This window comes from Diplotaxodon limnothrissa, linkage group LG3, assembly GCF_057381915.1.
Source record: "Diplotaxodon limnothrissa isolate DT_005_m linkage group LG3, D_limnothrissa_male_GT1.1, whole genome shotgun sequence".
In the NCBI taxonomy this organism is placed as follows: Eukaryota; Metazoa; Chordata; class Actinopteri; order Cichliformes; family Cichlidae; genus Diplotaxodon; species Diplotaxodon limnothrissa.
In genome coordinates, this window is record NC_140598.1 from 65,296,770 (window position 1) to 65,313,052 (window position 16,283).

Here is a 16,283-nt window from a genome sequence, read left to right on the forward strand (position 1 = left end):
AGCATATTTGTGCTGATTCAAAGCACTCTGTCCCCTTATATACGACTATCAGATATGTGCATCCCTACCCAGTATCTCAGATCCTGAGGAATTTTCTGTTTTCTGGCAGGGAACGTCCTTAACAGCATAACTTGTCCTGAGAGAGTGTGCACTGCTTCTCTGTTTGTGAAGACGATACTGTCATGACATTGCATCTAATGGGCTACTTCCCATTTCTGAATGTGTGCAGCTAAAGGTGTGGTGCTCCTTCCTCTTCCTCCTCCTTGTGCATGTTACAGATAGAGCACCTTAGGGGAACAGCAGTTTACTAAGACTATTTAAGATGAAGTTAGAGGGTTAAGTGCACAGAAAAGGCAGCAGGATGGTGACCGTAGTCCTCGTAGTAAGTAACTAAGTTAAAAAAACGCCAGCCAACAAGAACATATCAAACTACTTAATTGCCTGAAGAAAATGCTAATGAGGTTTTTGATGTCTCACTACAAGTTTCATCATCATACTCGGGTTCAACTTCTTATAAGCTGGCACAGACATGCTAAAGTTACTTTCATTTGACTTACAGGTTTTTGCACACGTTCTGAGGAACGCTTTTAGTCTACCAAGATTTCTTTTTGTATTTGACCAGGCTCTTATTTCAGATCAAGTGTGTTGTCATGGATAGCTTGCATTTAGCACTACAGATGCTGCAGAGATTGTTGTGTGCATTGAGTTTTGAAAAAGTGTAATCTCAACTGAGACCGCTTTCAGCTTGAGGCTGCTGGTGCCATTGCCACGTGTGTCAGATCGCATGGTCTCATTCTTTCTTCCTCTAACCCAGATCTACTCTGCTACCGAAATGTAACATTTCATTGATTTAGTGTGTGAATCATTTCATATTTGGCATCTGGTGCAAGACTCTGCCAAATCAAACATGTGGAACTGCCCACTGTTGTAATAGAGCAGCTGAAAGTAGCCCTTTTCTTGTTTCTGTATTTGTGTAGGAGTTCACTTGGCAAATGAAAGCTGCCAAAAATGTGATGATTTGAGATGACCTTGGTTTAAATCCTCTTTTCATCGGTGCCTGGAGGTTTTACTTAAACGTAAGCAGAGACTCTATTTTAATTTTCAGACGCTTTATTTCTTTTAGGAACTGAAGCCAAACCTGGAATTTCCGTATTCTGTTTGACTTGCAAGAAATGTACTATTCCTCTCTGCTGAATGCATCTTTCCCAATATATATTTCAGGAAAGATGCATTTGAGTCAAAACCATGAGTTTACATTTTGTTTTGGTTGTAGTTATTAGATGGGTAGGATGACGGGAATGAAATGATCCACTGCCTGCTCTGGTTTTCCTCAAATTGAATCCAAGTTCCAAACACACTCAAAATGTTTACTGACTGAATTAATCAGTTAATGAGGTAACATCAAGTGTTAAATTGGCACTCCCTCAAACTCAACTCGTCATCCCTGTTTTTATTCATTCGTCACAAGTAAAAGTTACTCATTTACTGATTGCCCTTCAGATTCCTGCTTCTCACACTCATTCCTCCTGTTCCTTACATCCCATTTGTTTAGAAGTCAGCCTTGTGACTGAGGAGGTGGGGACACAGAGGAGAGAGCAGCTCCCTCCTTTCCACTCTGCCTGAACAAAGTGGCTGTGTAGGGCTTTTTTTACACTCTGTAGTAAAAGCCGTAAATGCAGTGGGACTTGCTGATCTATGAGTTTAACCACAGGGTTTTTGCTATTTTTCTGTTCCTCTTATCGTCTTTTGAAGCTTAGACTCCAGGCTCTTGTTTCTCTGTTGTGTAATTGCATTAACAGAGCAGGATGGCAACTCCATCGCTCATGCTGTACACTGACAGGTAGGACAATGAACAGTATTTGGTGGCATAAGTTTGTCTTGATTGACATGTCATGGCTACTGTTTCCTGTTGGATTTTTTTTTTTTCTGCTTGGCAGCTTTGAGCAGTTCTTTGTCCTGGTTATTTTATGTTTTCTATGACTTGAGTCTGCTTTTCTACTTGAGATGGCTTGTGTTAATTTTTTTGAGTCATGTCTCTTTATTGTAAATTCAGGCCTGTAACCATGCTGAGACACTTTATCACCTTATTTGCAGACATCAAGGCTGAAAACCAGATTTGTGAAATGCTAAAAATCTTAAAATCCTTTGGGGAAAAAATAATCTAGTGCTATGTCTTAGCTCACACTGACCATATATAAATAAGCACTTCTGACAGTCAGTTCTTTGGTTCTTCCTAGCTGTTCCGTTTGAGTACTCGACCGTAGCCGCACCAATTCAGATGTCACGTTGAAGCAACTTTGGCCCTGACTGAATGCAAACCATGTTCCTGCAGACACGAAAGCCAAAAACAAGCAAAAACAAAACACATGGCATCCACACGAGGTGTTGAGTAATCCAGGAGTTGAAGTCAAAGTTTGCTTCTTAAAGGTGGCACCGTGTTGGCCTCTGCACTTTGATCTGTGTTGCGTTCTTTTATAGAGGCTTTCTGGGGTTACTCGTGTTCACTACTCCCTGCTGACAGTTTACTTTTTCTGGCATATCGCATATTTTCAGTATTGCTTTTGCGTTACAGATGTACAGATTCTTGTTTAAATAATTAGTTGGTTGAGCCAAAAAGTTAATTATTGACCAAGTAATGTTTTCCCAAGCTTTGAACCACATTTTAAGATTTATTAGTGGGTTTATTTTTTAGGTTGAGATGACAATAATATATTCTAGTAAGCCCTGTGATGGTGGGCATGTTTACCAAGATTTCTTAAAGGTTCTTTAATGTGCAGCTGTTACTGTTAAAATGGGAGTATAGTCTCTGCGGCATGATTGCATCATCCACACTCAGATTTGGTATTCAAGTAAATTGCAAAGGATCAAGAGATGCTTTCCATTTTGATTTTAGGCCAGCCAAAGCTAGTGTGGATAGCAAGCTATCAGTTTGCTATCCACATTACCAAACTGATAACCGTGGACCAGGAATCAGTTCAATAACTTTCACAAACTATGAAATTCCTCTACTTTTCTACTTGCCATCTTTATTTGCTTGAAAAACAAGTCACTAAAACATTGTGGTTTGAGAAGTTTGAGTTTAGCCGTGTTTTCGTGAATCATCTAATCTACACTCGTGATGTTCCCTCTGGGTCTTCATCAGCTTTCGCAGGGCTCATCCACTGATGGCCTCACATTTAACTAGAATAAATTGTTACAAAACCACTGCTTGTGCTCATGTTGTTTGTTTGTTTTTCAACTACAACACAACACTGCATCTCTACTTTGGATTTGTCTTTATTTCCAAAGGACATCGTTCCAAAGTTGTTCTTTTTTTGTTTTTGTTTTTTATTCAGATGCAACTTTAAAAACCTGTGTCATGCAGCCATTTTCTTTCTACAGAGAATAGGCTTCCTGCTGACAACCCTTCCAAACAAGCCATACTTTAAAAGTCTTTTTCTGAACGTTTACAAATGTCAGCATGTTAAATGTTGAGTCTGAGATGCAGTTCTTGGGGTTTGTTGCATTTAGCAGGTTCTCTAAGCATTCTCATTTTTGTGGTGAATTTGCTAGAATGTCCAATTTTGCCAAGATTGTTATTGTTGTTAATTTCTTTGGAAGCCATCAGGGTGTAATTGGGTTTTTTAAGCTGTGAATTTGTGTTTTTCACGGCTGTGCAGTGTTTTAAGATATTGTTCCACACCCTGCTTCTTGGTATTACTTCTCTAAGTCTTTGGAATTGCGATGGAGGGATGGATTGCCTATAATGGTGTTGGAGAGCCCTGTTGCATGGGTCAGCTCGTCTGTCCTCCTCACCAAAGAGAAGTGTTAAATTCTAGAACTCTTAGTAGTTTTGTATGATTAACACTTATAAATAATCCTTATTCATTTTAAGACAGAAGAATTAAACAGGAGGTAGGTTCTCATAACCAGAGAGATCAGATTCTAACGACATGTTCAGATTAACATCATTCAGAACCAAAAGTAGAGAAAAGTAGTAAAGCTGGATTCAATATATGAAACTTTGCCATGTTTGCCAGTACTCGTCTTTCTAAAAGTAAATCTATGACAGGGAGTGAGCAATGATAATAATGGGATTCTTAAGTGTAGCATTCAGTACAGCCTGTGCAAAGTCTGTGAAGCAGTTTTCCTTGAATTGTTTTGAGTTCTCCAAGCTTCAAAAGAAATCTGTTAAATAGTCCTTGTCTTTCCCCTGGTCTTTGTGGCTAAATGACTCTTTCCTCCGTCACCCCATGCGTTCCTCAGTTATCCTCTCCATCTTTTGTTTCTTTGTAATCTGAAGGCTAACGTTTCCTTCCTCTGTTTGCTGTGGGTGGAGTTAGATGGCTTTGATGTCAGTAGATATTACATCCTTAAATTGACCATTTCCTCTATATTTGAGTGTGAAATGGTGCTGTACAATTTACCGATGTCTTATGCGTTCAAGCACTTCTTTGTCAAAATATTAAGAAAATGGCGATAGTATGGAAAATGGTGGGGTTTTTTTGTTTTGTTCACTGGTTTGTCTGTGCAATTGTGAAAATAGCAGAGAAGTTCAGCTTAAATGTCACTGTGCATTTACAGTTTGTAAAATATTAAGTGTTGGCTTTTAACGGCTTTCTTTTTTTCACCTTGGGAGTAACATTCCATTACTTTTATCTTTGTGTACTGTAGTTATCAGCAAGCAGAGCGGAAAATATGCAGGGTTGATGTGAAACGTGCAGCTACAACGAGGCAGGAATGAGGCGTTGGCATTAGAGGGTAAATAGAATGGCGACTCGCCCAGCTTATGCCTGACTGTGAACATAAATGGATTTACTTGTTAAGATCAAGTTATTTTGTTTTCAGGTTGTCACTGGAAACTGAAATGTCACCATGGTAAATCATTAGCAAAATTGTTGTTAATCTTTGTTACGTTTCATAAGCAATTACAGCTGGTTGGCTGTAAAGCTTGGCTGTTTGAAATGTTGTCCAGAGTTGCAGTGTGATGGTATTGTCATCTTTCTGTCTTGCGTCACCTTCTGATTCCTAACAGTATTAATGGTCTACAAGAAATAATGTTTTTTTTCCTGATATTTGCTCCTCAGACTGCTCTGTAACTCATAAAACACATTGCTTTCTGAATACTGGAAAACCTGCAGGTTATACATAAATAATACTTCTTCCCTATTAATTCTCAGCTAATATTGCTGAATAAGTTGTTCAGGCCTCAGCATTTTAGGGCTCATAGCTCATGGATTTCTTTTCTGAATTTAAAATAGAGCTTTTTAATTGGCTTCTTAAGATAATTAAAAGCTCCTGAAGAGATCAGACTTGCATAGAACAAGGGAAGTTCAGCTGAGTTAGCTGCTCAGAGGTGGTGAGCTTTATTATAGTAGTTTGGTCTCTGTGCATGTTAGTTTTGTTTTTTTTTTTTTTTCTTGTGGAATATAGGTCATATTTGCAACTTGGGCTGTTTTACTGTAACTAGAAAACTGAAATATTACCAAATCATAAAAAAGGAAAATTACAAACTAATTTTAGAGCAGCTGCAAGATTTGTTTAGTAATTGAACATAAGTGATTACTAGCAGCAAAGCATTGCTTGTTTTTGATATGATGCAGCTTCTTCTTGATTAGTATTAATTGCACTTTATAATAACTTTATAACTACTGTTATTAAGCAAGATAAGAGCCAGTGTCATTTTGTTGTCCAGATGACAGGAACTGTAAGGTTTTACTGAGCACAGAACATCTTGAATGAAGCAATTTCCAAAGCAAAAACAGAAGCCCGTAGCACATGTGGTGACAGTCATTGAATGAGTCTGTCCTGTGTTTGGCAGCATGTTTCCTGTCATCACTACTCTCGAGACCAACCCACGGGGCACAGGTCAAGCTGTGCAGCACTTAAGAGGTCAGGGGTCACTGATTCAACTGAGACAACTTGTGCATTTAGACCTATTTGACCCTTCCCGGCTCTTTCCACATGTCTGTACAACTTGCTGAGAGCCAAAGCTTGAAAATGTCATATTTAGCTGACGTGTGAAAATCATTATAGAAGACCCCTTGATGAAATTCAGCCTTAGACAAACAGCAGTGTGTGGGCTCTTTGATGTTACAGCCTTCTATTGTGCCTGTTCTTGCCCTGCTTGATCAGAAGAGGCTTTTTATTTGACCAATTTAAATGTCTTTTCACAGCTTGCCTCTATTCGGGCTTTTAATTAAAGCCACCTCTAACAGCTCAGTGACATCAACGCAGTGATAAATGAATAAAAAAATAAAACCGAATAGCTGGCTAAACGGCTTAGTGAATGTTGTGGAACAAAAGAAAGCTTTTCAACGGTTTAGCAGGTAGTATTTAAACCCCAGGTGGGTTGAAACCACTGCACTTTCAATGCAGTGCAGAGGAGACTGGATACAATTCATTTCAAATGGGAATTCACAAAATTCATTGGATGAAGGTAGTATTCTTCAGTCAAAGCGGCAATAATGAGGGGAAATTTGGAACTCTGCAGTTAGGCACTGTGTGTCTCAGCACATGGCAAGCCTGCTCCGTAACTTTACATGATGTTGATGTGGTTTTTAAACACTTTAGTTTTGCAATAATACCACTTGCCGATACGAAATTTCACTCTGACTTGTTGCAACAGTGGCATCTTTTTTACTACCATACTCAAATTCAGTAAGCTCTTTAGATGACCCATTCTTTTACAAGTGCTTGAGTTTTATACACCTGTGGCAGTGGGACAAAAAAACACCCAAATTCAACCATTTCCCAATGCTTTCTTCCATATTGTGCCTAAGTCATGAATAGGCAGACTACAATCTGGATCTGAACCCAGACCTATTACTAGATTTTGATGCACCATTTCTATTTTACGTTAGTGCCACATTTCTCACATTTATCTTATTGTTATTTTAGTATGGTCAGCCTTTTCCTTTGTCTACAATAGTCGATGTACAGTGGGGGAAATGTTCTCCTTCTGAGTTTGTAAGATCGGCCGCATAACCAAGGGGGGAACTTGGAACGCTGCAAGGTTTCAATGTGTAGTGTGTTAAAAGTGGTGTTCTTGGTGACTGTGGTCTTATTTGCCTTTACGTCATTAACAAGTGTAACTCTAGGCTGATCCACTTTTTTTGTGATCATCCTCACCCTGTGAGGGAAGAACTCCTTCAAGGGTGACAGTTTCTTCTGAATAATTGCACGGACAGTTGTCATATTCTCACCAAGCTTCTTGCTGATGTTCTTGTAACTCATCCATGTGTAGCCCAGCGTTGTGCAGATCTGCAGTCTTGTCACGTTCTTTGATCGATCTTTGGTCTTACCTGTGGTCGTGGATAGGTTGGAATAAAAGCAAATTGATTCTGTGAAAAGGTGTACTTTATACACAACAAGTTAAGATCAGTAGTATCTGGAATTGACTGGCTATGTCCCATGATTATAGTCAATCTGTGGGGGAATCAAATTTTTATTTTACTCAGAGACATGCAAATTTATTTATTACTTTCATGTAATATTTTCTTTCTGGATTTTTGGTTGAATTCTGTCTTTCTCCATTAAAATGAAATTACCATAAATGTAGATTTAATATTCTTATATAACTTCAAACTACTACTGATTCAAAAATTGGGCTACTTTATTATATATTGCATTAAATTATAATGCATTTGGAACTTTGATATTTTGGACCTTGGTTTGAGGAAATTTTCTCTAACTAGACCTTAAATTTTAATTGAATATCGCTCATATAAGGTAGGAGGTTAAATGGCTTGCGACCTATAACCCCTTGTTCTTTAAGTCAAATATACAATATGTGGCTTTACATCAGCTGTCCCCTCCAGTAGTAGAGACACACACACTACAGTGTTTCACCTCACTGATTGCTTTAGTCAGGAGGCAGGTTGTCAACGCCTTCCTTCCTTTTTGTTGCTGTTATAATGAGCTAATTATCGTCCATTCTAATTCTGTGTCATTCTCCTCTCTCAGGAGCCTGTTTGCCAGGAGAGTGAAGGAAAATCAGCCTGTGGAGCAGAAGGATCCTGGGTGGAAGCTGTTTGGGAAAGTCCCACTTCGGGAAAGCCCCCTCAAAGACCCTAAGAAAATACAAAAGGTAGAATCTGTAGTCAGACCAGGGGTTCAGCAGAACTTAAGGGGCTTTATTTTGTGTGTGGCTTGTGGCACGAGCATACCTATTGAATTGCCAGAAAGGATGGAGACGTGGGCAGTAGTTGCGTCTGCGTCAGACGAACAGCAGTCCAAGCAGTGATGTGCAGATCTCCATTTCCCCACCATACTTTCCATTCTCCAATTAATTTCTTCACCTCCCTGGTAGGACAAGCCTAAAACTCCAAAACAAGGAGGCATCCTGACGACATTCTAGAAAAGATTCCTGAACCAGGCTTCTTTCAATGTACTAGCTAGGCTTAATCTCATGTGGCATGATGTAGTGTTGCGCATCAATTTTGATGCCAGTCGGCTGCTTATGCACCTCTCAATTTTTTTTAACTTGGCACGGTGCGCTGCTAGAGCTGGGTTGAAGACACATCTGTATTGGTTTTTACTGCCATTTTAATGATATTGTAGCACATGATCAGAGATGCACAGATGCAGAAAACTTGACAATTTGTGGAAAAAAACTTTGCAAAAAACCTTTGACAACATCTTGGCTTCCAGTTTTGGCTTCTTTTCCTCCTATATCAACGCTTATGTGGATGTATTGTCTAAGTGGCCATATCTATAGTTCAGGAGAATACTGCGGCAGCCTCCTGTAACAGCAGGTATAAAACAAATGTCTATGAAACACAGTTGCCGTGCTGAGCGAAGTGACCGACTGTTGCAGCAGGTATATTGTAGTTTTCAGCCATCTGCTATCCTATTGTTTCAGTCCCTGCCTACAGCCTGTGGCCATAGGCGAGGGTAAGAACATAGACCGACCAATGAATTTACAGCTCTGCTGTACACTCAGCTCTTATTTTCAAAGCACACCAGTACAGTGTCTGCACCACTGCAGATGAACCTCTGCCTTCCCTGGTATGTGCCTTTAACTCTTTTCCAGATGAGAACTGTTCTCTCAGACTTGCGATGTGCCAAATTTCATTCCTGTTGCTCAGCTGGGCACCGCCCCAGTGTGAGGTGGAGGTCACTGCTCGTTTGAGAGAAAACTAATCAGAAAAGGAACTGTTTCTCCTTTACATGAAGTTTCACTGTCCTGTTTATAAACCAAGGAGAGTTTTGTCTGTTTGTAGCCCATTTGTTCAGCTCTGTGTGTGCTTTGCTTGGTTGACACACAGAACATGGCCTTGCGTACTTCAGTAGAACAAAGGATTTTTCTTCCCAGAGCAGCTGATCTTCTGTTTGTGGTGACTATGCAGAAAAATGGAAACCATCAAATAAAATTATGAAGACTCCAACAGGAAAATAACCATGAAAAGTATAATTACATTTTTAGTCTGGAGTTTGATAAAGCTGATAAGGTATCAACATCCTACTCCAGTCGGTCACTGTCCTTGAAAACCAGCCTTCCGCATGTGTGCTATGAATGGGGTTGATCTGGCCTTGGCATAGACCATCAGGAGCGGTTTATGTGACTGCAGAAGGTGCTGCCATCACAGCCCCAGTCAAACTGTACAGCCAGCTGTCTGATGCACAAACCATTGGTATTATATTCATAAGGTAACTGACGCTAATACAAGTAGGCATTGGCTCCATGATCCAGGGTCCAGCTCTGACCCAAAATGTGATCAGTTCAATTCAGAAAGTGCAGTTTTGAATTGGTGTTTCTGCAGAGTGTGCATCTGTTGTTCAAAGGTCAGACAGATAGCTTGGATTCAGTTTTAAGCAGAGCCTTAATGTTGTACCATGAGGTAAAGTACAGTAACATCATAACTACTTAAGACTGATAAAGAAGCCTTCGTCAGTAGTTGGTTCATAATGGCTCTCATCATAAGCAAGTTCAAAATACTCAGATCATGCATACAATCTGCTGTATTCTCGAACAATAAGAGTACTGAGCTGAAAAATGACATGCAGGTTCAGCTGCTATATTTAAAAAAATACCACTTGCAGAAATTGAAGTGGCCCCTCTGTTTGGCTTCAGCAGCTCTTAGAAGTATAGTAGATGGCCCAGCAAATGTTTGACTTGAGCTATTTATTCGTTTATTCAAAGCAGGGAGCATGCACGGTCATGGTTTGGGTTTTACATGACAAGGAGAATTTTATTTGCATGGTCACTATAGCAGGAGCATGTTATTACAATACAGTGGACTTCAGGAAGACAGCTGAAGTAGTTGATAATATACTCCTTTGGGGATGTAAGTATGCTACACGTATTATCCCTGACAGACAGTGATGTTTGGTCGCTATCAGACATTCCAAGCTGCAGTTGCTCACCTCAAAGATGAAAACGATCTGTATATTTTAACTTCATATGGTCAGTGGTTATTTTTTCCATCTTTTCTTGAAGTTGCTCGATCTCATTGACTTTCTGTGGCTGCTGGTAGTTGCTTCCTTTATGGACACCCATTTGCTTTGAGCTCCAGCTTTTCGGTTATAATGAATCATCAATTCTTTTTATGGCTGCCTAAAATATTTTTTGTCTTTTGATGTAAAATGGCCAAAATAGAAGAAACAGTTGCATGTATACAAGTAGAACCTGCTAAAATATTATATATACTTATTTTTCTGTTTCTCTCTATGTGACTGGGTTTAGTGGAGAGCAAGCATAACGTGTTTGTTATGCAGTATTCAAAATGTCAAGGTCTTTGACAACACTGCCAGATAGCCAGCTGGTGCCTGAATACTTATTATTTTTTCCCACTTCCACAGAAAAGTGCCCAAGGCTCAATAAAAGCAGAGGGTCGCTCTGTGCTGATAAAATAAACTAAAGAACCAGATGCTAACATGTAATTAGAGCCATCAGAAACCTGTTATTGTGTTTCCATTTGCCCCGTTTCTGATACAAAGGAAAAAGCACTCTACAGTGATCTTTGTGCATGGGAAGCCCAGTTAAAGGTTCTGTTAATGTGTAACCTTTTAACAAGTTGGCTTTAAATTGCATGTTGATATACAAGTGCTCATGTACACACACAAGTCTGTCTGTGGCTGTAACTCTATATTGGACCTGAGGAATCAGTTAACAAGGCTCGGATTTCAAGGCTTTGTTAAGCCAGTGCTGCTGCTGTTTCACGGAGGAGTTACTGGACTCTGTGTGGACTCCTATTTGACTCTGTTATTGTTGAGCTATTATGAGACTCACTGTGCTGTTTCCACTAACAGTTTTTCCCAAAGCTGTGAATCATTATTCTGTCATGCACACCAATTCTGCATTGCTGAGAGTAAAACATCACTGTGCTCCACTGTGTTTAAAGGCCTTGTTGTGACTTCGAGTCTGATTTCACATTAATAATGCATAAAAAGAGACAAAGATAAATTCAATGAAGGAAAGAGGATTAGATTACTCGCTTATTTATTTAATCTAGTCTCAATGTGATTTGTTTTTACTGTATAATGCAGTTATTTATAGCCAGTCCCCCGCGTGTGTCCAGCACCTCGCTCACGTGTGTGAACAATATAATAATTGGAATCAAGTTACCTTTTGTCACCATAAATAAATAAAAAATAAAAGATTCTCAACAAATGTTCACATAGAAGCTGATAGCCAAACATATGTTGTCTAAATTTAGTAGCATGGTTGCAATAATTTGACTTTATTTAAAAAAAAAAAAAAAAAAAAAAAAAAATTGGTCGTATCAGCCTATAATCCTCTTAACTGCCTAGCCTTTGGTTTCCTCTGATATGTTAGCTTCCTCTAACAACTGGTTAGATGCTGCTAATGGATCTAACCAGTTTCAACATAGAAATGAATAGAATAACATTTTCAGACCCCCCCCCCCCCCCTCAAGTTTTCCATCCCTCCATCTGTCCAGAGTACAGATACAATGTTGCCACAGCACCTGAAGCCTTCATTAGTTGAACTTTGTGTTTCAGCCTTAGCAACAAAAGCTTTCTGGATACTTGCGTCTTTGAAAGGCAACTGAATGTTTAGAAATGGAATCACAGCTTTCATTCAATTTTAGATCTCTTCATGTGTTGTTATGCTGTCTTTAAAAGATCTATCAGTTCTTAAGTCGCAGCTGCTCATTCTGTCCTGACTGGATTAAGAGAGTGGAGGCCAGAGTGGCTGTGAACTAATCTATTACTCGGGGTTTGATTAGAGCGCCTGCCAGAGCACAGCAGAGTGCAGAGCTCCTTCGAGCGCAGCGACACGGTGGTGCTGATTTGCTGACACACACGCAGCAGCGGCACTGACAGACTAGAGTGGATCAGTGTAGCGTCACCGCTCCAAGTGAGGGACACTGAGAGAGTGGGGGGAGGAAACAGGGTATCATGGTGCTGTATCATCTTGTAATGCGGGGTGTGTTGCTCTGTCAGCAGCCCTTCTTTTTCACCTCCTGGGTTTCCTGTTGCCAGGAGTGAGCCCTGTGGAGCAGCAATGATGCTAGGCTAGGGTTTTCAAGACGAACCCCCACCGGAGGACTGGCTGTCTGTACAGAACCGCAGCGTTCATGGTGAGTGAGCAGCTGCATTGTGAGTGTGATGACCCACTGTCTCTCGCCTTGTCTGGCAGAATCAGAGGACACTGGTAGTCAGAGGTTGAAAGAGAAGCAGCACAGGAAAAGGACATCTCGGGTATCCTGTAATAGCCTCTTTCAAGCTATTCCATAATAGCCGTAGCTTTGTGCTTTGTGTTGGGGAGCAGGGTGATGATTGCTGGAATGTCTCTAAAAAGATAATGTCTGGTTTTTGGATGTGTTGATGGTTGGTTGGCCAGCTAGGGGACAGAGCATCGCCACTGCATGGAACCTGACCTGTAGCCCTTTACCAAGTATTACCAAAGTATGTGTAGCAGTGTGGAAGTAGCATTGTCTTTTTTAATTGTAGGGACATCCAAGGGATTTCCTCCTGCTGTCACCACTGATGCAGTTAAAAAGAAACAGCTCATCTAAGACGTCTCATTGGAGTGTTTGATGCCAGTATTCAGTTCTATGTTTTTGTCTAGATATTGTTCACTTTCTGCCAGATCATTACAGACTCCTCCTCAGCTCCCCTGTGAGAACTGTTATTAATGTGTCAGCTGTCCTGTGCCAAAGACACTACATGCAGTTGGAATCCTTGTTTGAAAGCAATTCAGAAACATTTAATTACTCCAACATGAGTAAGGTCACGTGTCATAGATGATATAAATAAGCAAATGGGATAATGACAATGATGGTTGGCATTAAAAACAAAGTGACATTGTGGTTCTTGATTGTTCCTGATTTAACCTTGATTTTTTTTTTTTCACCACCACAAACCTTTTAATCTGTAGGTTAATAAAAACTCAATCTGGTACTCACGCAGAATCATCCTATTGACAAACTTCTACTGACAGAAGATGAAAAAGGAGTAAAATGTTTATTTTTGTTTTTTTGTTAGGTCAAGTTTGTTTTTGTTACGCAACCAAACATAACAGGCAGAATTTCATGTTGCTTGTGTGTCTACTATTTACATTATGGTGTTCTCATATACCAGACGTTGGTCACAACATAATAGGAGTCCATAGCAAACATTGTCAAAAAGTACCTTTTAAGTGTTAAGTACAGAACGTACAGTCTAAGGAGCTTGGAAAGAAAAGCATCTGGACTTTAAGTTTCCTTGAAGACGTTCACCTATCATCTGAGAAACTTCATCAGTTCTAAGAGTAATTGGTGGAGAGTCCCAGATTTTAAGCCCTATGGGGGTGTCCCCAAGACCAAACAGCCACTTCATAAGTGCATGGCACAACATAGAAGAGCCACCTCCACGGGACAAGACTCGGCTGCCCATCTGCATCTAAAGGACATTCACTCTTTTGAGGATACCAATGTTCACATTTTTGACACAGAAGACAGATGGTTTAAAATGGAGTGAAAGAAGCCATCTATGTCCACTGTGAACAACCATCTTTGAACAGAGGGTGGGGGCTTACGACACCAACTGTCTGCCATCTATAATCCAGTTTTGAGATCCTTTCCCAGAGGCCTTAACACTCACTCAGATCCTGGGCTATGTGACCATTTGAAATCACATAAGGTTGGGCTAGGTTTCACAATGAGTTCACATGAAACATTAGTGGATTGTGACCTACACCATTTTTCACATGACACTCTAAGGGGGCACTCCCATAGGGCTTAAAATCTGGGACTCTCCGCCAGTTGTTGATGATGATGATAATAATAATAATAATAATAATAATAATAATGATGGATTGCATTTATATAGTGCTTTTCTAGGCACCCAAAGCACTTTACAATTCTACTATTCATTCAATCTCACACACTGGTGCAGGCAGTTGTAGCCACAGCTGCCCTGGGGCAGACTGACAGAAGTGAGGCTGCCATATTGTGCCATCAGCCCCTCTAACCTACCACCTACTGGTGTTGGCCAAAGTGTCTTGCCCAAGGAAACAACGACCAGGACAGAGAGAGCTGGGGATCGAACCGGCAACCCCCTGAACCACGGTAGCCCCACGGTTGCTCTTAGAACTGAAGAAGCTTCTCAGATGAGGGGTGAAACGTCTTCCAGGAAACTTGCAGAAGTCCAGACTCCTTTATTTCCAACCTCCTTAGATTATGATGACCTGGATGAGTGAGAACCTTCAGACATACACTATTGGAGAGACAACCCCAATAGCTGTGAAATCCTCTGTGAAAAGGCAACATTAGGAAAGAATTTTACCAGGAAGAGACCTTCAGCAGAATTTACTACCTTTCTGATTAGATAACCTGTAAATTGACACACACCCCTACCTTCCTACATAACAAATGATAGAAAATCAATTAGTATTTTACTCTGTTGTATGCTTGTTGATGCCTTAAGCAGCATTTGGTGAAAAGCTGAGTTTGGCGACAAGGATAAGCAGACTGAGGTCTCCTCTCAGCTCCCAGCTTGCATTATTAGAAAGCCCTGTGGTGTTTTTCTGAGGATTTGATGCAGAGGCTATGCTCTTTGACACTGTAGGAGGACGGTTTTACAACCAGGAGTGAAATTAACCTCTTCTCAAGCAGAATTTCATTTGACTTTGAACACATATTACTGACTGACCAAATGCGAATCATTAAAGAAAATATCCTGAGGTCATCATCACAGAGCAGCTTCCTCACGTCTATAGCTTTAAATCGGAAAGACTGTGCCAGCCAGGCACCCAGAGAGCTCTTACATCACTACCAGGAAATTGGAGAACTTTACTGAAAGCCATAGTGACAAAGCAGGTTGCCTTGGCTGTAGGTTATCATGGGATCCAATTGCTATTGCAGCTAACGGGTATAACAGATGACAGATTGCCTTTATTCCCAGCGCTGAGTCTCTAAGAAATATAGCACGTTTTACAAGTGTTATTTACAGCTTTGTTCCTGTACCAGGATGACAAATGAATTGGATTTTACTATATCTTTCCACATGAAACAGTATGAAACATCAGGAGGCGTGGCACAGTCCGATAAAGCTCTGTTATTTGATTAGTGGTAAGCAGAGGGAAACTGGGGAAGAGATCTTTGATCACCTTTGCATATGAGCAGTTTGAAATCAAGCTGTATGCATCAAGCTTTCAGTATCCAAAACAAGGGCAATAAACATCAGGGTGTAGTTTTTTGTTTTTGTAAAGCAGAAGCTTTTTGTGTTGCAAAACAAGAAAACAAATGTGTTGCATTTATAATAGTGACAGAACCACAGGAGGAAGAGTTGGTAAAGTAATGTTTCATCCTTTCTGCTCATGCTTCGTCAGCTTAAGTGTTGATTAACTTGTAGCACTACCTGTGAGGTAACAGAGGAATGTGGAGTAGTGTGCCACAAAAAGTTGATTGTAATTATCTGAACATCGCTTGGATGAGTGAAATATTTCTCCCAGATGAACAGAATAAACTTTCTAGGATTTCCTTATCTGGATGGTTGAGGATGCATCAAGACTTGGAATAGTTGGGTTACCGTTTTACTGGATTTTGTTTCATTGTCACAATGGCACAATAGCTCTTCGGCCTCACCTCCCAGATGATCACTTCAATTCACTTCAGCTTTAAGTTCAAATAAATTTTATTTATATAGTGCCAACACACAACATTCACCCCAAGGTACTTTTTATTGTAAGGTAAAGAATAATTTTGCAGTAAGTTTACAATAATAGGGAGAAAATCCCAACATTCACATCATTTCCTTTGAGAAAGCGCATGGTGATAGCAGGATATAAAAACTCCCTTGGATTTAACAGGGAGCCATGAAGAGAATCAAGGATTGGAGCCATGTCTCATCTTTTT

General features: G+C 40.1%; 1 protein-coding gene across 1 annotated transcript in view; it reads left to right on the top strand.

Moving 5' to 3' along the window:
- The window catches only part of tbc1d14 (TBC1 domain family, member 14), a 44,172-nt gene that overhangs the window by 8,638 nt on the left and 19,251 nt on the right, over nucleotides 1-16,283 (top strand). The window contains exon 3 of the mRNA XM_085349747.1: nucleotides 7,945-8,068. Coding sequence (XP_085205873.1) covers nucleotides 7,945-8,068 — 124 coding nt within the window. The remainder of the gene's footprint in view (nucleotides 1-7,944; nucleotides 8,069-16,283) is intronic.